Source organism: Ptychodera flava, chromosome 22 (genome assembly GCF_041260155.1).
Source record: "Ptychodera flava strain L36383 chromosome 22, AS_Pfla_20210202, whole genome shotgun sequence".
NCBI lineage: Eukaryota > Metazoa > Hemichordata > Enteropneusta > Ptychoderidae > Ptychodera > Ptychodera flava.
Genome location: NC_091949.1, coordinates 11,630,583 through 11,654,162, shown reverse-complemented (window position 1 = coordinate 11,654,162; position 23,580 = coordinate 11,630,583). Strand labels below are relative to the sequence as shown.

The window sequence follows — 23,580 nt, the reverse complement described above, 5'->3', positions numbered from 1 at the left end:
ATCATGAAATATTATTACTCTTTATGTTACGCTATTTCTTCCAGAACAGAAATGTAATTTTTTTGGAGACGTTATGGTCTGGTCCTGTGAATTTAAAATTTGAGAAATGAAGAACACCATGATAGATACTTAAAGAATAAGTTACGAATACAGATAATTATCTCTTTCAAAAATTATCATTTCAAGCTTCCATCTTTGCCCTTCTTTTTAAAGTAGTATTTCAAAACCATCTTATGCTATTTTGAAATAATACAATTACACAAGACACCTGAGGAGTAAGGAGATCACGAAAGTCAAAGTCTTCAAGAAGTGTGTAGCAACAAAACAATGAGTATATTTCAGAAACTGTTCAAAGTGTATGTAAATGTTCTGAATGTACTTTAAACTCCAACTGCTATAAGATACTCTTGTAAACGTTTTTTTTAAATTTCATCTACTTAATTTGGTAAAACTAAAATAATGTACAAAGATTAATTGAGCCCCTAAAAATCATCTTGATGTGAGTATTGCCATGTTCTTGGATAAAATAATGGCTCAACTACTGATTCTTCTTGTTGCCTTAAAAACAGACACAGAAATGAATTTTGAGGTCAAATCTACAGAGCGTGATAAGGAAAAACAATATTGTGAGAAAATAGGTTACATATTAGCTGTACTTGGACAACACAGAATAAGGCTAGCTGAGAAAGCCAAAGCCATTGGTTATTCCAAGAGACGTAAAATGTTAGAACAACAAAATCTGGTTGCAAACTAGAAATGTTATTAAAACCACACTACAGTACCAATACACTTGACCACAAGAAATTAGGTTAACTGCTCTGCTGATAGTCAAATGTTTCAGAGATGAAGTTCAGAAATTTCAAGTCCTTTTCTTATCTATCTGTTCATGAGAAATTTTTGTTCATCTTCCCTGACAAACATCTCGAGAAGTTGTTTTACCTGACTAACAATTTAAACTACACTGCAAAAAATTCCATGGGATCTCAGTAAATTTTCTAGAAATGGTTTGCATTTCACAGAGTTGTGACAATCTAGCTATTAGGCAGAAATAGACAGAAAAATTGCCATGATATGATCCAAAAATCTGACATTCTGAACCCTGTTGTGGGTTTAACATCTACAAAAGAGATGCTCTTTTCAAATATGTAAATTATCCTCTGACAATCACATCTGAATATTATGGGATATCTGCATAACTATATGAGATGCTAATTTTTGAATATTCAATTATTAGTACTGTTATGTAAATGTACCTAAAATAAAATGCTGTCTCTGTACCCTGAGGCTTGGATTTACAATGTCTTGGAGCAGCTGAGCAAACTACTTTGAAGAGACTGGATCTGCCTTAGATAATAACAGTTTGTGGTGTCTGCTTTGCAAATTTGCTGAACTACGCATTGAAACAGATCAAAGCCCAATAAGAAGTAACTTTTGATGTTTAGTATTTTTTTTGATCTTCAGAAAATACTGCCTTTTTGTTTGACTCTGAACGGTCATGATTTAATACTTAGTGTTAGACCTGCCTATACATAGCCTGTACGTGTGTCCATGTCCAATGTTATTGACAAGTGAATTTCAGTCTGGAATTCGTTCATCAACAGTAACATTGCATTGCACTGACAAGGGAACTACGCATACTTTCTAAATGAAATATGTTATGCTTTAGGGAGGAGAACACTGAACTGCATTTGTTTTATGGAAAACAAACAGTAAAATACTATCGAAAGTAACAGCTTGGACATTTAAAGAATTTAAGACAAAAATTTGTGCTAAAATGACATCAAAGCGTAATTATTTACTTAAAATTGTACCTCCCCGTGGTAGAACTTTCAACCACAATGACAAGAGCATTGCATTGAGATGGTAAAGAGTAATTTTTTACTAAAATTAAGCAGTGCTGCGGACTAGCTGCATGTAATGTTACAGTCCTCATATGTTACCAGAGTCAAGCATTTACTCTGAGCTTTTCCTAAAATTATTGTGTAGGAATTATTTTTGTATTCCTATTTCACATAGGAGTAAGAGTAGTATTTCCAACTGTTGAATTTTCTAGTCTCAATGAATAAGATGGCATCCATAGTGCAAATGTGAACTCCTCTCGTTGGACATTGCTAGGTTTGCGTTTACTTTACTCCAACAATGCGAGTGACAAAGGCACCACTCAGCAGGAAGTAGACGGCTGTCACGCTGAAGAGAATGATGTAACCCAGTCCGATCTCACAGTTGACGTATTCAAACATGTCAATGATGATCCCACCGGTGGGGGTGGCCAAAACTTGAGGTAGAACAAAGGCCTGTAAAGGAATCAAAATGAAGATATAAGTGAGTTACTGCAAAGCATGCATGCATGTATACATTTGCTTGTGATGATCTGAAAGCATGATTCAAGCCAGTGACAGTGACTGGTTGCTTGTGTAAGTTTGACATATTACTATTCATTTTCACTGCAAGCACAGCCTGGCACATTAGACATGAATGTTATAAAAGACATCTTCCAATGGTTGTATATAAAATCATGACAAAGTGAGTTGCCCGATCATGTTTGACATTTTCATCATTAAAAAAATCTACAATGCAGCATTATTCACGGGTATTCATATGAAAGGTCAGCCCTTAAGCTGTAAACTCTGGCTCTGATGAAACATGCTACTCACAAAAGACCATATTGCAATGTCTTTGGCTCTGTCTTTATCCGTCGGCAACACATCAAGGACAATGGCGAAATCCACAGCTACAAATGAACCGTAACCTATACCTACAGAAAGATGAACAAAAATTTTACTTTCAGGTAAAAACGAACCTCGGAGACAGACCTTCAAAGAATGAATGCTGTGAAAATATGGTTATTCTTCATTGTGTTATGGCTTATGATAGTTAGGTACCTCTGAACTTTTTAGTCCTAACCCTGGATCAAACTTTTCTGAGGTTCCTGGAAACTTTGAACCATTCCACCCTTTCATAATCAAGAATAAAATCCAGGAGTGAATGAGCAAAAGTTGATACACAAGAAGCAAGTTACTGAAATTTACAAAAATTTGAAATTCAAAATGGCCACTATCCAAATGGAGAAATATTTGATTTGCAAGAAAACAAGATTTGTGAAATAAAAGTTGCTCTTCAAGTTTCAAAATGAATTCACACAAGAAGCAGACGGCGAGGGTATTGTAAAAGATTTGAGTCTGAATGTCTGTCCCTGAGACACATATTCTACCATAAACAGGTTCATTTTGAAAGCCTGAGAAGACTTTAGAGCTTTAACAAACTCATTTCCAAGAAAATCAATAATTCCATTTTTCTGGTAGAGTGAACACAAAGAGTTGTCCTAATTGTTAATATGAAATACAGCATATCATCTTCTCAACAACAATAAATGCATGCATCACTCAACCTTGTATGATTTTGAAAGACATACGTTTAAAGTTCTAGAGCTGTATGACTTTTATTTTTGAGGTACAAAGTTACATTACTTCAATGAAGTTAATTCTAAAAATTAAGTTAAAACCTATCACATCAAGTTCATTTGGAAAACATATCATTGGCATCAAAACACTTGACAATCTCTGAAGCAAAATAGTTCCATTCTCTTGCAAGAATTCCCCCAAAATTAATATTCAGATTTCATTTTTCAATTTAGAAATTAGAATACTCAAATCAATATTGATAAAGATTAATTGGTTTTAGGAATGAATTTTATGAAAATGAGCAAGATTGACTGTAAATCTAGATGTCATAATTGTCTGCAATTTAACATGTTTCTCTGTCCTTGTGCTACATTTTCATCATGAAAGACATAACCTACCTCCAGTTCTGAGATTTTGACATTCAAAACTTTGCAATTATTTGTTCAGTTTACAACTTGTGTGGACTTATTTTCAAAGCTACACACAAAATAAATCATCACATCTTGTTTTCGTGCATGTTGAAAATATCTTTTTTTTCTAATAGCCTGCAAAAGGAAATCGAAAAAATTGCGAGTTTCGAGTAATTTTCTGTACTGATCCTAATTTTTTTGCGAACCCTAATTTAATTCTTTATTTTGGGAGTACACAATTTAACATCTCAGTGCACAAATTTACAGTAATTTAAGTTTAAAGCTCCTAATGTTGAGGTGCACATTATTAACATTTACAGTAGTTTTTTTATACATCAATACTTCTCCCATCACTTTCCGTCACTTGTAAGTGTCCCTTTTCAATTTTATCTAACCTTTGTGGTTACATCATAAAAGAGACTCACCGAAAACCAAAGCTGTAGCTAGGACGACATAGAAGGCATAGGGACCTCTGATAACAGCAAATACTATAGCAACGCCTGACATTATGCATGCTAGGGATACAGACAAAAGAACACAATATTTCAAATACTGAGTACAAATATTGATTAATCAATAACACTAAACACACTTTTCTCCTTTTGTTAAATGCTGATGAAAATTCAATGATGAAAAATCAATGTAACGTATCCTCTATTTGGTTGTTGTTCATTCATGTCTTCACCTTCAAAATCTGTATTTTTGCTAAGAAAAATGATTGTAAATTTGTTAGATATAAAATACAAAGAAATATATGATATCTGATGTGATGTCACATTCTCTAGCAACACACAAAAATTCCAAAAAAGGCTACATTTGCATATTGGATATGACATCATGATAAGATTACCCAATGTGCACAACTGAATTTGTAACAACCACATTCTTATGCAAATGAATGATTAAATATGCACATATATTATAAGACATACAAACCTGAAGTTATAACAATGGGTTTTCTTCTGTTCCATTTATCAGACATACAGCCAGCCAGAACGGAACATGCAGCTGCAGTGAAAAGCAGGGGCAGTAGAATAATTCCAATGGCAGAGTGTGGTGACAGACAGTTCGGTAGCTCTATGACGTCACTGATCCAATATTCTAAAAACCTACGTTAAAATACAGAGTCTGACATAAATGATACCATAGTAATGTAAGTAAGGATTATTTTCCCTGGAGTACAGTACTTCAAAATTTAGTCAACAATTTCTGTAGTTCTGGCTATTTTGTGTTGTTTTATGTTTGTACTTATGTGAGAATGCAAGGGAATATATTGTAAAGTATACTTTTTGTAGTAAATTCTTGATTAAAATTGAGTCATGTATCCAGAAACAACGATAATGATTCAGGTGTTACAAGTAGGATTTGATATATGATATTATTTTAATTTTTAAGATGTTCCATTTCAGAAAAAGTAGAGAGAAATGATCACCGCCCGAGGCATTTCCATATCAACGGAAAGAAACTGGAAGTAATTTCACTTGTTGAAGGCTGTTACCATGACAATGGATTGCTTTGCTTACCCTGTTACCGTGGCAATACCCTGTTGCATGAGAAAGCGGGTGAAAAAAACCCATCTGAAATCTCGCTCCTTGAATGGCTCAATGTATTCACACAGTGCGACCTTCCATTCTGAATTTTTAAAAAATACGTAAATCCTTTTCATATTCAGATCTGTTCACATGGGTATAATGTAGTTTTCAATGCTACACAGTTCAGCGGGTATGTTGACAAAAAGTTGCTGATAAAAATAGAGTAATGCATACTTGAAACTGTAGATTAAAAGCGTTTCAGAGACAAAATATAAATGTCAAGAACTTTGCGTCAGGCTCATAGAGCAGTGCTGGTAATACACAATAGGTAAGCTTGCTAGTTCACAGGATACCAGCTGCAACGCTGTGTACACTTTCATGATGTATCATTCAATAGTTTATTTTTCATGATCAATTTTATGGACTTCCACACATTTCTGTGCATTTTACAAGTTTGAAAGTTACAAGGTAAAGTGACAATATTATTTTACATATAAAAACAGGTATAGTTTATCTAAAATTCACTACTATGTTTAGGTAAGATGCACCTTGGGGACCAACATTCAAATTCTCAAATTTCTACAATTCTTTTCTGATTTACCACTAGTGGGGGCTCATTTTAAAGCTCTTGGAAAAAGAAAAATCTTCACTGTCTTTGTTTTTCAAAAATCAAAAATGTAATTTTTTCCCCATAGAGTTATTACACAGATATGGTGGCCATTTTAAATTTCAAATTGTAAAATGTTGGTTAATTTGTTTCTCTAGTACAAAACTTTGCACCTTAACCCCAATTTTTATTGTTGATTTAGTAAGAGAACGGTTGAAACTTTCACGGAGGAAAGTTTGAGCAACAGTTTAAGTTTTTCACTTTCAAGGTGCATACTACCTTTAGTTTTCATAAACAAAAATCAAAACGGAATAATAAATAATAAATGTAATAACATTAAACGCAAAGTTGACATGATTTTGAAATTTCAAGAAAGAAATTGAATGACACAGCACCTCAGTGAAAGTATACCATGTTTTGGTCAAACCCCATTAAAACTTGTCATGGCCAGTAGGGAATTATCAAATAATTACTTTCCCATGATTTTTACGATCATTTGTGACATGTATGTCATAAATTCCCATTCTGTGTTTTGTAAAATAACTCAGGATCCAGGATTGGCCGATTGAAAAATAGTTGCATGCCTGAACTGAAAACTAAATTTTCACTTTTTAGGGCTCGTGGTCGACTTGAACTTGGAATAAACAACACAGCAAAGATCATACTTACTAATAGGATCATGTAGCACTTTGGATGGCTCCTCTCCAATTGTAAATACTGTGGTTAGTACTGATATGCAGAGTAGAACTGATACAAGGGCATAGGTACCCAGTACTCCAATACTCTACCGATATGGAAAGAAATCAATATCTTACATAACAGGCTCAAACCGGTTCAAACCAATTCTTTCTGGTTCTAACCGGTTCAAACCGGTCAAAACAGGCTCAAACCGGTTCTAACCCGTTCAAACCGGTTCTAACCAGCTTAAATGTAAGAATTAAGGTTTTCCTTTTTTCAATATTGGAAATGACATAAAATTAAATGTATCTGCAAACTGTTCCTTGCTTATATTCTGTCAAATGATCCTTAAAATTATAAACTTATTTCAAGCTTTCCATGCAGAAATATGGTATCAGTCAAAAGTCTCAGGTTGATATGTTGCTTGTATGAACGATGGAGAAACCTTGGTTTAAAACATTTGCTGTAAATTTTTCCAATATTAAGATTAGCACAGGTGGACAGACGACTTCTAGAAATTAAAGTGGTAATTAATAGGGCTATAGTAGGTTGTTTCAGCAATAAACTACCTCAACGACAGGTATACAACGAGATTTTGACCAGTTGACGACATGTATACATGAGCGACAGACAGTCAGTGCATATATGGAGTAAACTGGTGGGTGGGTTATTACTATTATATCATAACATTATGTTGAAATTCTGGCACGAAGTACATCAAAGAAGGAATTTTTCTTTAGCTGAGAGCTTACATACATTTCAACTGTGCTATATCCTGGATGTAGCACAGTAATTTCCACATCTCCACCAATCAGATCACTGTATTTGTGCAATCAATATACCACTATGATCATGGTCCCTCCACAAATTGGGACTGTGGTATGATGTAATACTATATATAGCATTGTGAATGAGATACCAGCTGTTGCTGACATTGGATGAAGTCTCTGTTTTGTACCAGTGAAGCATTTTTTCATATGTGAATGTTTGTAATTATACAGGAACCTTTGTCATTGGGAAGGACTACTTGCACAAATTTTGTGCCCAACGCATCAAGAAATCCTGTCAAAAATAGTAGCAAATATTTGTTTTTGCATGTCTAAGAGACAACAGGGGTGTCAGAGAATAATGCTTATCAGACTAGATGGAAAGCAGTGAGGATGGTGTGGCAGATTTTGGTCCACATCTCTCTCCCCATTTGTAATTTGTCAAAAATATCCCAAGGTCTTTGACTTTGCTCATGAATGGAGACTTAATTCGTACTCACCACAAAGAAAATACCAATGATAGCACCTGAGATATTACCCAATAAAATCATAGAACCCATTACGCCTGATGTTGAGCCTGGTTTCAGAGGAAAAAATACAAGCATTACTGGCTTTGGTTTCAATGTGGAATTAGGAATTGAGATCATCATATGACAGGGGCCATGGTAGTCCAAGAAATATAAAATGTAATGGACAATTCATTGAAAATGGATAAACACATTAAGATCACAATATTGTCAAATAAGTTTGAAATGTATAGACCTATGGTTTATTGGGCATATTATACAGACCTATGGTCAAGAAATCATGATGATATGGTATTAGAACTTTTGAACTGTCAAAGTACATCTTGCTTTTTGTGCAGTGTGGCATATATAATCTCAGAAATAACTGCTTGAGCACCATCAGTTGGTAACCAGGTGCATTACACAAATTGATGTAAATCAGTGTAGATATGCAAATTTGCAACATACACTGTTACAATAAATGTTATTTGCATAGAGTATACTGAGAGAGCAAAGTTCATGAGGCAAGTCTTACCTCTTTGTTGAGGTGGTGATTTGTCAGCTATAAGTCCATTGTATGGTACATGCAGTGCTACTAAACTCATCATAGCCATCAAATAGAAAGTTATGTACAGGGCTGAAATCACATAGATAATCATTCCATTAATGGAGTAGTATTTGTTTGAGACAAAAATACAGATATTTCTGTGTACAATACTGTGAGTAAACTAATCAACTGTAGTGATTTTGAATCAACTTCATATGGCACAGCTGAAATCTATTCCATTATTAAAGGTGGTATTGCACATAACACAGTCAGTTTCTTTTGCTCAAAATCACTTTTTGCCAAGACATTCTTTCAAATTTCAGTAATTTGTTAAACCAATATAAAAATATTGGTTCATTTCATCTTATAGCATGGTAAAATGGTGTATGGGTGAAAAAGAAGTGTAAATTCATGCAACTTTATGTAAATTACCCAATTTCTCAGCTTCTTTTTTCTCCCATTTTCAACATTTCGAAAAAGTTTAACTTCACTCTGGTTGGGTCAAATTTTGTGAAAATTTAAATTGTATTCTTTAAATGCTATATAACAAAATGACAATTTTGTTTGGCAATAAAGTTCTTACATTTTGAACAAGAGTCATTGCAGTTTTGCTTATCATGATTTTTGACAGAGTTGTAGCAAGCAACAAATGTTGAAAACTAATAAGTACATGAGGAACATATGGATTATCACCTTGAAATTTGACAGTGTGATCTACTTTTATCATTGTAAGGGTGACCATGAAACTAGGAACTAAACTATTAAATATTTGCTGTAAGCAAACTGCTTATTGAAATCAGCATTTCAGACCCTTTTGACGTACCAAGATTCCCTGATTTTGTTTCAACAAATCTTTCCACATCAGGCTGCAAATTTGATATCCCATCAACTTCACTTTGCTGACTGGACGATCCCGGTATGGCTAGTGGTAGGTGAGTGGCATTCTGATACGGACGACATCTCTTCTCAACCAAGTCAACAGGCTCACACTGTGTGTGCATATAGAGATAGAATTGTTTAGTTTGGGGTCAGTAGTCACCATATCAACTACTCCAGGGAAATGCATGCATTAACTTCACTTCACTGCGACAAAATAATACGAACAAACAGGATAATAAATTGTACAAGGCTGATAAAATATCATGGTCACACCGAGATGTGAAAAATAGCTCCAGGTGAAATATTAATACTGGTTCTTATGGCTCTGTGATGAAGACTACTTCAATACTGATATTTAATTTTTATCATTTGTTCCTTGAAAATCTCTGAGGACATATAAATTCAGAACCGTGCATCTCACTATAGTGTGATAATCCAGTGTCATTATTTATCATTAAAATACACAAAGAAAGGTTTTCACATCAACACCACTATTCCTTAGTGAATACACCGACCAAGACGACATTAATATGAATTTAGTCTTTCAAATCCATCTCTGAAAGGATTTACTGCCTGAGTGAGATAGAAAATACACAATTCATGAAACTATAGTGTACCATTCATATCTATATGATGGTTACTACCGGTATATAATGAATGATTTAACTGCTTGTTAAAGGAACAACATTATAAGTTCAATGTACGATTGTCTAAGCCCTTTAAAACTTAACATGTTAAACCTGATTATGGTTTTCGTTTGTGCACATTTTGACTAGTCTGAACAATAAAATCAACTTTGTTTGAAAGAAACTGTTTAAATCTAAGCCAAACTATCAGAAACTAAAAATATCACACTTTTTGGTTATTTTTTTGTTTTTAACAGAAGACTGGACTTGTTGAGTGTGCCTTTAATGCTGTGAAAATAAATGATATCAAGTCTAACCAATATTACACAGGCTTTCATAATGAAATTTGCTTCACAAGCAGATCGATGTACAGCAAAAGTTAAAATGAAAATAGCTGTACTTTTGATAATATTGTCATTTCATTTGTTCTTGAAAACAAGTAAATTTTCTCCTTCTTTTAACATACACAATATATGCAACGTTATTGTTGACAAATGAATTCTTGTCTTGACCAAAACTTCAGTTGTCATAAATATCACTGTCCATACACACATACAGGATGTGCGGACAAGCTGAACCTAATATATTTTGGCATTTCGACAAGACTTTGAGAGTAGAACATTATTACAAGCAGAACAAAGATTATAACTGGAAAATACATATGAAAAGTTACGGCTAATGGAGCTTTAAATCCGAATGACTCTTGCACCAAGAATACTGAATGGAACAGAGATGAAACGCTAAGACTTTCTGATTATGTTAGGAATTTAGAGTCCCAGGATACATGCAGTAATTCATACAAAACATCACTAGCTCGGTGTAAATTATGTTCTATTGATTGTGCTATGAAACCACGTCAGACACTAGGGATTCAAAGCTTCTAAAATCATTTTTGAAATTTTTTTTTGCTGATCTTCATTTTATAGACAAGCTGCAGACTTCCAGATTGAGGGGAGAGATTTCATAGACTTGCAGATTGAGGTGAAAGATTTCAAATCATCATGTGATAGTCATGGTTTTTAGCTTGTCTGAAGATTGATATGACTTTATGAACAAGGAATTTTAAAATACAAAGATGTTCCAACCAGATCATTTAGAAAGGAAAATCACTGATACTGGAATTCATGTTTTTACTTTAACCTGCATGCATGGCAGTATAGACCTGCATGCATGGCAGTATAGACCTGAATGCATGGCAGTATAGACCTGCATGCATGGCAGTATAGACCTGAATGCATGGCAGTATAGACCTGCATATGGCAGTATAGACCTGAATGCATGGCAGTATAGACCTGCATGCATGGCAGTAGACCTGCACGCAATGGCAGTAGACCTGTCAACATAAAACATTATGTAAAAACTGACAACTGAATTTCCTGACATGTCAATGATATTTTTATGATACTACCAACTGAATATAATGAATACCGGTATGTTGGTATCTGTGCTGCGTTTATGATACCAAAGAAATATTATCCCAAGTTCAGGTATGTAAGGGTCCCAAATTCGACAAAGTGAGCGTCGAACTGAGCGTGGAAAATGACAAAGTGAGCGTCGAACTGAGCGTTGGAAATGGCAAAGTGAGCGTCGAACTGAGCGTCGAAGTGAGCGTTGAAACTGACAAAGTGAGTGTCAAACAGCGTTTGATACAAAGTAAGCGTCAAACTGGGCGAAAAAAAGAAGAACTGAGTGCTAAAATGTAGCGAATATGCGAAATATAGCTCACATGGGTGCTCAGTTAGCGCGTACTGGATAGTACACGATTTGCCAGTTGGCTAATAAAAACGTGTTTACAATGATGCGCCCAATATTGGTGTCATAATTACAGTTAATTACAGTTTACTCTTCGTAGTCAAAAAGAATAAGAGATAGGAGTCAAGGTCCTGCAGTCGACGGACCTCGATGGAGCAATGTCAATCACTATAGTGTGCATGTATGTGAGTTGACAAATGGCAGGCAGAGCGAGGTCAAATATACGTCATTCTCTATGGGTTGACCGAGACTGAAAAGTTTTGAGCCGATCATAAGCTTACGCCTGAAGCCGAAAAAATTACTGTAACTTTCACTTTTTCGGGTGAAAGATGTTCTTTCACATTGCTTTAATTCTGAAACAATTGTCATGATAAGACATTGTTCGGCAATCGTGATGTCAAATGGATAGAAAATGACGGTCATCACATGCACAGAATCCCACGTCCAAAAAAACGATCATCGCATAGAGTGTCACGTTCAGCAAACGATTTCCAGACAATGTGTTTATTCAGGCAAAGTCTAAATTGACCTTTCAACATCAAGAGTCTTTGGATAACAAGTCTGATTTATGTAGAATCATTATTGAACGTACGCGAACAGTATGTCAGTCAAGTTCAGCCACGCTGACAGGACTTCAAACAAATCAAGTTCATGGAATTTTCAGTGCTGCAGCGGGCTCAACCCTCTGAGCATAGGGAACCCAGAAGTCTGGTTGTTGTTGTTGTTGTTTGTATTGTTGTTTATGTTTATTAGTCGTGTTGTTGTTGTTGACCAATAAAATTCAACGAACATAACTGTTGTGTTGTTGTCAATGTTTCAAGCGTAACGTAGATGTCATAAGAAACGCTACAAGGACACTTGGCCCCATACAACTGCCGGCCATCTGCTAACGCGTACACTCTCTTCATACACTTAAACAGTGTGTAATTCTAAAAAATGACAGGAAAATTCATGAAAATTGGTAAAATGTCCCTCAAAAATTTTGTTGGGAAAAATCGCCGTCATGGATATACAAAAAATGGTACCGGTGAGCGGCGTCGCTTGACAAAAACGTCGGCATTTTATGGCGATCAGCGCAGAAATTATCTGAGAAATTTTACTGTGCAGCTACAATAGTCCACAGACACATTCATTCAAAATCATCATCAAAATGCAGAGTGATTTTTATCTAGAGAAGCGTGGTCCGTAGCGGCACATATCCCGGGCCCCGTCGCGACTATGGTAATATTGATGAGTGCAGAGCCGTAAACTACGTCGATATGTCGGTCAATTTATATTTTCCTTTGATTATTTCATAGTGATCTCGCCAACTAGATTTGCAATATCTCTATCACTCTGTAAAAAACTACAATGCTATCAACACAAGACATAACATTGGTGTCGTGTGATAAACACATAAATATTTCTAGTTTATTCCTTGCTTACATTCATCGTTCTGTTTGCTCAAAGTTCAAAGAATACCTACCATACTGTAATCTTGAATGCAGAGCTTCGGACTTCAAAACAATTATACCAGCAGCGTATTTTATTGACACGAACTTTATAGCAGAATGCTTTCTTTATTGAACGTGTTTATGAAGTGATGATAAACTTGATCGTAAACTTGCTCCAAGTCTGTAGGCGTATAAATATCAAAATGGCATAAATTTAAGGAATAAACTTCGCCTACCCGGTTGTTCGCATGTCGGGTTGGTGATAGGCTGTTACGTAGTTGTGGGGTGAACGATGTGGCTAAAACGTCGCAACCCATCGTAGTAGTTGGCCAATTCTAACTTGTAATTTCAGTGCCTTCTTTATTGAGTACAAGGGACATTCATGCTGCTATCAAATATAGATAAAAATAGACACGACAAATTGTCCCCAGACGCGATGTCGATATTTGCTATCATGGAATGGCTCTACCGATGTATGACCAGAGTTTTACTTCCCGATCTCGCACAAATTGAACAAAATTTGGATGTCGTAATTAACTTGAACTTTACATCTGATAAATTGTCAACTATTTTTTTGACATCGATTACACCGAAGACATGTTAGGGGGTGTTCGCGAAATGCACCTTTTGTTCGATATTTAGTTTGCAATATTTTACAGACGGAAGAGAACTGAACATACGCAACAGTGACAACGTACTAGTTTATTTGACCAAGACGTAGATGTACACGCTCTCTCTCTCTCTCTCTCTCTCTCTCTCTCTCTCAAAAAAAAATACAGCAAACTGTAGCCGTTCATGCCATTTACCGCTGTGCCTGCGGTATTTCCGCGATCATTAGGAGTAGAAGAGGTATGAATGATTCACTTCCAGTCTGTGGTAAATGACTTTTCATGAATATTCAGTCTCTGAGCAGCGGTAATCCTGGCGGTAAGCGAGGCAGAGGTATAAAAATGATAATTGTCATGGCCTTGAAGCGAAATCTGTTCGGAAAGATTATCTACCTGAAACGGGGCAACGGTAACAGGGCATGTCAACTCATACCAAATCATCAGGCGGGATTGACGACTCATTGGGTAACGCCATAGTGAATGTAAACATCGACCTGGCGGGACGCGATCTGACCAGTCCGGGTTATGTCCATGGAGAGGATATTACGATTGACCAATCAGCGAACCTGCCGCCGCCAACGTCACGAATAATTAACCATGCAAACCTGGGCTCGAATATGCAACGAATTTGGAAGTTTTCGGCTTGATTTCGCCCTTTATTTTTAGCACTGGGTAGTTTTTAGATGTAGACGTTACGCACAGTGTTTAGTACGGTCGAGATGGTGACCGACACGAGTGGTTAGTACATTGAAAATTACTTATTTGGATGAATTTCCTGGCCGGGTACGGCTCCTAGAAATCAGCATTTGACCCTCGTAAATCTACAGTAAGTTATTTGTCGCCAAATATCGCCTATTTTTGGTCGAATTTCAATTTAACCGTGCCATCTGCAGTATAGAGAATGTTTCAAGCTTTTCAAAGATGGGTCAACTGTTTTAGTCGGTCATCGGAGCACGATGGAGCACGATTTTTTCGATCACCATGCGTTGCCGGCTACGATTGACCCTTTGCTCAGAAAAACGCGCGCCGGATCAATCGCCGAGAAGTTAACCAAAAGCTTGAAAAGAGAACGAAAAATGTCCAATAACTCTTTGTCGAATATGGTCAAGGGTAAAGAAACTCAGAAAACTATTCCTGAAGAAATCTTACAATTTTTAACACGGTAGAACTTCGCCAATCGACTGGAGCTAAGATACTTCCGGGTAGCCAACAGTCTCACTCGATCGGTGGATCTGTCAGGTCATATCGCGATCTGAACGAAGTGAACCAACGTAACCTTTGACCCATGTTACATATACAGTACGTGATTGGTTATTGCCTTAATTTCATTACATATATGGTACGCCATTGGCTCTTCCCTACTATCCTCTATATGGACATAACCCGGACTGCTCACAGCTGATGGCAAAATTAATTATACCACATCCTATCGTTGGAGGCGCCATCACGCTCAGTTTGACGCTCACTTTGACGCTCAGTTTAACATTTTCCACAAAGTGCTCGATCGCTCAGTTTGACGCTCAGTTTGACGCTCAGTTTGCCATTTTCCACAAAGTGCTCGATCGAGCACTTTGACGCTCACTTTGTCAATTTTTGGGGTCTTACATACCTCCGCAAGTTTAAAGAATATTGATTTGTCAAAGTGAGTGTAAATTAGAATCTGATCAAACTACAGATATAAAATATTTGACCATCACTTTGCTGGCCAGGCAGAACCATAGATCCCATGAGCTTTTGAAAATCAGAGAAACATTTTGTACTTAAATTGAAGAATGGTATTGTTAAAGTATACACATGAAGGGATTACCATGCATACATTGACAGTAATCCCACATACGTTGACAGCAGAATTTACCTCTGCAGTTTTGCTGTGTGAGTATTTAGAATGATAAAATTCCAAAAAACCTGTTGTTGGCTATGTCAACATATAACTGAGAGGTTAAAGTTCATCAAGCAAAGCATTATGGGAAATATGATTCTGGCTCTATTTATTGGCTGTCACAGAGAAGCAGATCATAAAAAAATATCTTACTGTTGAATTGGCCACCCGTTCACTAGTGGTTGCAGCAGTAAAGAAAGTGATGGAAGGATTAAGAGACTGGGATTTTGTAAGTATAGGAGCAAGATTATGGTATGTACCGGTATTCTACATCTTCCATGATGTTAAAAGATATACATAAGAGGATAGATGACAAAGATTACACTGTCTAATGACAAATGCATCAATTATTCCGATGACAAAATGAAAACTCATCAGCTGGTGTTTCTTAAGACAATCTTGAGTGCTTTCACGTGTAGTTTAGAACCTCTACTTAAGTTTTGGTGGCTGCTACCCCAAAAACTAACATAGATTGTCAGTTGGTTTGATTTTCTGTTGAAGCACTAAAAAATATAGAGACAATTTTCTTCTGTACACTTGGTTGATTTTGTTTCCCAATTCTTGAACTACACCTTAAGTATTTTAGTTTTACATGCCTTCAATTGAAAGAAAAATTTTGTGAGAAATAAGAGGAGACAGTAACATGGATAGAATTAGAAAATATTGGAAAACTTACTAATGGACATCAGGGCTGCTCAACGCCATGCCAAATAAACCAAGACTAGAATGAAATTTAAGAAACGCACAAACATATCGGTATTACATATTAGAAATATGGAATTAGTGGTAATAAATCAGCTATTTTGAACTCTTCAATTGTGTACGTGTTACCAGTATTATATGAGTGAATGTCTTTCATGCAGGATGTTATCTGATCTTTCAAATCAACTGAGAAGTTGTATGAAATGTTGTCAATGCACACTGCCTGTTGTAACATTTGTTTTGTCATTGGATGTGTGTTACAACAGAGGGCTTTGATACAGAGGATAATTCAACATGGTACAGGGGTGTTTATAATCCTGCATGTATCATTTTTATGGAGATTATGGGGTGACAAAGGTTTTGTCATTTGATGTGTGTATAACAACCGAGGACCTTGATACCCAGGACAATTTAACATGGTACAGGGGTGTTTATAATCCTGCATGTATCATTTTTATGGAGATTATGGGGTGACAAAGGTTTTGTCATTTGATGTGTGTAACAACTGAGGACCTTGATACCCAGGACAATTTAACACGGTACAGGGGTGTTTAATACTCATATTAGAAATGAGGAATTGAAGGACGCCAACTCACAGCTTAATCATACCATTCAAACGTAATGCTTCAATGAATTTTTACAAGTAAGACAGTAATTTTTCATCTAAATAACTTGAAAGTAAGAACAGCAACAAATAATGATGTTGTAAAAGATTTTCAATCATGATGTCCTATCAAAATAGTCTACATGTTGTTTATTAGCGTGGATGATAAAGATTGCCATGATATCCAGATTCATTGCAATGAATGAAGACATTGTCCAATCTTGATGCAAAGTGTAAATTTGATCTCATAGACTCTGAACAGTTACAATGTAAAGAACACAAACTATGTCAGTCCTGGTCAGTAACCATATGCACACTTTTCTGATGCACAGTGGTTAAAAAGTTTTGACAAACATCAACTTTTGACCAACCTTTTCTGAACCAATTTTCATCACAGCAAACGTACGTGATCAATCTCAGGGATAAAGTCAACTTACCAGAGAACTACTGTTGAAACAAACATGATGGGTCTTCTTTTGCCATATCTACAGACCATTCTATCACTGTTGTCGGAAGAGATTTGTAAAATAATAAAAGGGTTTAGACAGCAAATCATATCATTTCATTGTGTTCATATTATTTCAATATGCTAATATCGAGCAAGGAGCAATTTCAGAGAAGAAATATCATTAGATATTCAAGCCAGTACATTGTAAAGGATATTTTGATAATTTATACCGGTAGGCTATGAATGCTAATTTCTGGTATTAAAGTTAACTCCCTTTTTGGAAACAAACTATCGTTCAACGTAGCCTGCATGGTTGGAATACAAGAAATGTGGATGGCAATTTCTTATAAGAACTTTGCAATACACACCTGATCATTCCTATAAGTGGTCCAGCTACTAGTGACAACAAAGCTCCTGTCGCTACGATACCACCAAGCCATCTGCCTTTGGCAGCCTGACCCACCATGGCTTGGATCTGGGCAGGAACAACTGTAATTGAAATAGAAACATTAATATTAAAATACAAAAAAAAAATAAGTGATGTATTGATCAAAATACATGCAATTTAGAAATTTACGACTTGGATAACACTTGCAGGAGCGTCAAAGCCTCATAAAAAACACTCATTAGAGAGAGAGAGAGAGAGAGAGAGAGAGAGAGAGAGAGAGAGAGAGAGAGAGAGAGAGAGAGAGATGTGACAACAAAAAGATTTTGACGTCACTCATAGCACATTTTCCATGTTTAACCTTCTAAATATTTTGGTTAGCATACTGTACCCGGTATATCTAAGGGCTAACAGTAATATCATGAAAAAGACAATATTTGGGAATTCTGATATATGTCTGAATGTATGAACATGTCTACATTGTACCGGTACATCTCAGATAACCTTGTATTTACAGGCAAATGGAATCTTTAATGCCACTCAATGCTCAGTGAGATTTTTGATTTCATTTATTATACTGTTAAAAGCAATGTCTGGATCAACCCCATAGTGGTACATTTGTGAGTCTATAGTAGAAAAAATCTTAACTATCTGGGTACAGCAGAATTTAAATCCCATTTGTCTAATGTAACAGCTTTTATTATAACAACTGAGCCTAGGTGTTTTGACATAATTATGACACATCTGGTACATTGTGTGATTTTCAATTCTGGAAAATTCCACTGCAGACGTGTGAAAATATGCAAATTATGACATCTATCATTTTTCTTCAACGTTTCAGAATTCTAACAAAACCGCAACACCGCACAACAGCGATTTTTTATGCGGCGAAACAAATTTACCTAAGTTAGTAACCTTAATTAAACCTGGTAATTATAATAACAAAATTGAATTGCTGGAAAGAATGTCAGAGGGAAGTTATGTGATCATATTGTGAAATTTCTGCAAAATCTCGATCTCTGTAAATACTCATCCGTGTATGGTGAATGAAACGTCCATCAACACTACACTGTTATATCCATATGTGTGGAGCAAAACGCTTGTACTTATGAACTGGGTTAGACGAGATTACATTGGTTGGATTTCCAATGAGAAATGACTCACCGACAACACAGAGCACCAGGTACATAAGGTTGATGCCATACCATGTGATGTTTAGTAAAATCAATTTACCATTACTGAGTACGCCAAAGTCTTCTTTACTGTCTTGCATATATGAATTAGGTCTGTAAATACAAAAACAAATACACTTGAAAATTTAAATTTACCGATTTGAGAAGTGTATCCAGAATTCTCACCATCATTCTGTCTGTCTGGCAGTAAAAGAATGACTATTCATTACAATGGAACCTGTTCACCAACAGAGGTTATTTAAATTTCGTTTTTGTTAGATCATACAAATTTTGGGATTCTGAAATAGTAATACCTTCAACGTTGAAGGAACTTTCCAGGCACATTAATATTTCATCAAGAAACACCTTGGACAAGGACATAAATTACTTTAATATCAGGTTTCAAAAATTGAAGCAAAAACTGATTGTTGCATTTGTCCTGTCTGATATGCAGTGAAAATATGTTTACGACAAACTTGAAATTTCTCACAAAGTCCATTTGTACACCGAGTGGAACATATCTTATTTTGAATCTACTAATGGCCTCTAAAGTTACAAAGTTTATACTCCATTGTACAATTAATCAGCAACATGACGAAATAGAATGATAGCATTTTTGATGAGTAATGAAATTGTGAAAGAGTAACGCCATGTCTTGTTAACTACGACATCAATTGACAAAGTTGCTTAAAATCAGATAGTTAAGGATATTTCATCAATTTCAAAGGATTGTAGTGAATACATGTTTCATGGAAAAAATTACAATACTGTAGACATGGCGTCATTGTTAGTATTTGATTCATATGAAAGTACATGAGCTGGAGACTGGCTGCAAATAAACATAAATGAATCAGAGACAAATTGTACACCGGGTATGCTGTAAAATGTTTTCTATTAAGTCACCTCGTATTTGTGTAAATTCATCGAAGAGTCTATGGTAAATCCATATATGGTCAAGGTAAATGGTCACTTCAAATTTGCATAAATCCATATATGGTAAAAGGACCTGTCAACAACGTTGTGCTGCATACCGGTATATATTTTCACAGGTAGTTTTTTGCACGACCCCCCCCCCTTCTTCCCTCCTTTACAAGCAAAAATTTATGATTACGATGGCTGCTATTGATACAGTGGCAAATACCTCTAACAAACGACCAATGAAAATGTCTTATTCTATTTTAGTCTTCTGGAAAAGTATTGCAATTCTTACACATATGTGATACAGTGAAGTTCCAACTTTACTCTTTCTTTAATCTGCATAATATCTCATTTATTTTGCAATTGGCTATCATCAGAATTCCTGAAAAATCTTTTTCATCAGGATCTGGGGAAGTGAGAGAGAAACTATGGCAACAAGAGCATTATGGCTGCAACAGATGGCACTGGTTACTGCGTAGACACTTGCAATCAGATCTGTTTCTCTGATGAATGTTTGCCGGTGTGGTTTTTGGTGGTTTAAGTATGCACAATCAAATCGCACAGAAGTTACACATCAGGAGAGAATAACGAGAGTTTAAATAAAGACTGACCATTCATTGACATCTATTCTTCCCTAAGAATTGTCTTGGCTTGGTAAAAACAAACCCTTTGAAGCTTGGGAGAGATTTTTTAAAGAAAAAGAGTTGAATTTCATACTCCGTGATATTCAAACCAGGATGATTTTTACTTTCCAAATGAAGAAAGAAATTCAAACATTTCATTTCACAGCTGACATATTTCATTTTTTGCCTTAACAATTAGCAAGCTGTCAGGTCATCACTTCTTGAATTGTGATTTAGATTTTAATTAAGATTTTATTAAAAAACGAAATTTTATTATTATTCTTCATACATGCCAAAAAAATTGTCTAAACTTAGTTCAGTTATATAAGAAAGACAATAATTTCCGGAATGTTTAAACATTTCTGATCGATAGGCTTTGTATTTACATGTAGCTAACTTATATAGATGTTGGATCCATTGGCAGATGTTGGGTGACTTGACAGTTTCTTTGGATGGCATTCATTCCAAAAGTATATATACATACAAGCCTTGGAAAAGTATCTGATCTATATAGTGCAGGTGATGTCATCTTTTGCACTTGTGGTTACGATTGCAATGTACAGACTATTTATAACGCACCTTCATAAAATTCATATCTTAAGTAATAGATAGTTTGCCATGCCAGGGATACTGGTATTACATTATAACAGAATGAGGCTTTATTTATTGTATGAATTAACATTTTTCTGAACTGCTGAGGCTTGTTCAGTGATATCCAATCAGCTTGTTGCTCTCAAACAAAATGATCTCAGAGGGTCTTCAAAATATGATCTCCGAACTGAGTCCATTCTGAGACTGTGTTCTTATTCATGGAGACAGGTCATTTGAAAGTAACTATTAAAATAAAGAGTGATTATTTGGACTGTAAGCTTCACTGCTGTCTTGTCTTCAAATGTTAATGTCAAGTTCAAAGATAACCTGTCACCTCCTTAATGAATCATACGATAAGAAATTACACTTGAGACAGACTGTCACTTCTGGCTCCCTTGTGATACAAAACTTATCATTTTATAACTACACAGGGTTATCATCAACTATACAGGGTGTTCTAACAGCATTAAAACATACAGTATCACTCACTCATCCACTCAAATTAACCAAATTTCACCATTTCACCAACAAATTGTGGTACAACCTTAATGTTTCATATTGCAAATTTGGACCGGTTCACCATGAAATGAGGTGAAAGGGTTATGCAGATTGCTATCAGCTGAGTTCACGTCCATGGATTTACAACGCTTCAATAATCACAGCATGACTGTCAAATTTTGAGTACATTAACTTTATCTGAGGAATTGTCAACACCGATATTTCATTTAACTTGCTCCAAAATCATTCATTAATTCTTAAAAGCCATCCCATTTCGGGAAAGTGATTCAGAATATGAAAAGAACACAGAACCCACATGGGATGTAATTGTGTATAGTGTAACCTAATTTATAAACTAAATATTACAAGAAGACATCTCAGAATTACTTCTTTGGTAAATTATCGATATGAATAAGTAATTATTATATACATCGGTCAATATATAATTGTTATATTACTCATTATTTAGAAAAAAGTCAGATTTGGTTCTGTATGAAGCAGATTTTATACCTGTGACATGTTGAGGGTGTTGGGACTAGTGTTTTCACAGCATTGAGTTCTAAGTGGACTTCAACTGAATTAAATATTCATAGTACATCAGAGAGTGTCACGAGCCAATATGAATAGCTGTTACATTCACTGCTTGTCAGACAACACTGTTGAAAATTATCAACCCCAACCGCTATTGGTTTATATAATAGCTACAAAACTGATGAAACCCCACTGCTGATACATTTATGAATATTTAATAGCGGGCTCGTTCCTCCAGTGACGCTGAAAACCCTCTCAATGGTTCTTAAATGTGCAGAGAATTATTATCCTTTGCATTATTGATTTGTATGTCGCTTCAATTCCTACATCCACTGTGACATCAATGAATGATTAAAGAGCAACAGTGCACTTTCCTATACAAAAAACTAATTTAAAAATTTCAGCGATTGAACTCGAGTTGCCAACAACCATAAAAATGAAAATAATATACTTGGTGTTTTCATTTTTGCAAAGAAACAAATTGAAAGAGTTTAATGATAAAATATTCAGCAAATTCTCAACTAGTTTTGGATGTTGTTACGATGTACGTAAAATGCTTTTGAAGTAGGAATGATCGTGATAGAAATTGAATTATAAAATATTCAGTAAGGTTTAAACTACTTTACGATATAAGATAACACAGATAAGTGTTGTATATTTTCATAGAATACTTCTTCAGGTTTTTGTGATCATGAAAAAATATCACGCTCTGTGTAAAATAAAATCTTGTGGTTTTTTTGAGAAAAGTTACACCATGCAAGTTTATTAGTACTGAGAGACTGCAGCTCAGAGGGATTAGATTTTCTGAAAACAGGATATTCTTAAGGTGGTTGGAAAGGCTATTTTTGCACCAATTCTTTTCTCAGAGTTAATGTCAAGTTTCAAGTGTTAGAATCAAGATATTTAGTTCAAATTTCAGGATAACTCCCTTTGTTAATATTTTCTCCAAAGAATATAAAATTGTATATTTGCAGCCATGATTTTAAAATATGACACCAGTAAATATTAAAATTTAGTTTTTCATATTTTTTTTTACATATTTGAATTTAATAATAATTGGATAGTATTAATATTACCAAATTAGTTATAAATATGTTGACACTATTTATTGTAAGATTTGTACGGCAGGATTTGTAAATAAAATTTGTTTCTATGATTTTACATGGGTTTATATATCAAAAAATTATTAAAAATTCTTTCAAATTTCAAAATGTGATTTTTCAAAAGTATTTCAAATACAGGAAAATTGTGCCTTACAAATCTTATCTGTAACCTTGCTAATAGGCTGTAAAATTCCATGTCCATATCTCATTTCAAAGTTGGATTAAATTGGTATACAATTATGTAGTAATACTGTTATTCTGCCAAAAATGTTGAAAACAGGCCATATTTGCACCCCTCTTTTGAAGTCATAGAGCAGTTTTTTGGTTAATCTCACTTTGACACCTCTTTGACACTCAAAGAATCTAAAATGCATTTACAA

At 35.1% G+C, this 23,580-nt stretch overlaps 1 protein-coding gene across 1 annotated transcript in view; it reads right to left on the bottom strand.

Annotated features, from left to right (window-relative positions):
• LOC139122684 (uncharacterized) overlaps window positions 1–23,580 on the bottom strand; it is a 50,579-nt gene continuing 26,999 nt past the window's right edge. The window contains exons 4-17 of the mRNA XM_070688299.1: window positions 18,929–19,050; window positions 17,748–17,868; window positions 17,369–17,434; window positions 16,302–16,346; window positions 15,779–15,800; window positions 9,272–9,437; window positions 8,437–8,538; window positions 7,896–7,972; window positions 6,620–6,734; window positions 5,335–5,443; window positions 4,748–4,920; window positions 4,237–4,326; window positions 2,655–2,755; window positions 1–2,294 (exon numbers count right to left, since the gene is read on the bottom strand). Coding sequence (XP_070544400.1) covers window positions 2,124–2,294; window positions 2,655–2,755; window positions 4,237–4,326; window positions 4,748–4,920; window positions 5,335–5,443; window positions 6,620–6,734; window positions 7,896–7,972; window positions 8,437–8,538; window positions 9,272–9,437; window positions 15,779–15,800; window positions 16,302–16,346; window positions 17,369–17,434; window positions 17,748–17,868; window positions 18,929–19,050 — 1,480 coding nt within the window. The 3' untranslated portion in view covers window positions 1–2,123. The remainder of the gene's footprint in view (window positions 2,295–2,654; window positions 2,756–4,236; window positions 4,327–4,747; window positions 4,921–5,334; window positions 5,444–6,619; window positions 6,735–7,895; window positions 7,973–8,436; window positions 8,539–9,271; window positions 9,438–15,778; window positions 15,801–16,301; window positions 16,347–17,368; window positions 17,435–17,747; window positions 17,869–18,928; window positions 19,051–23,580) is intronic.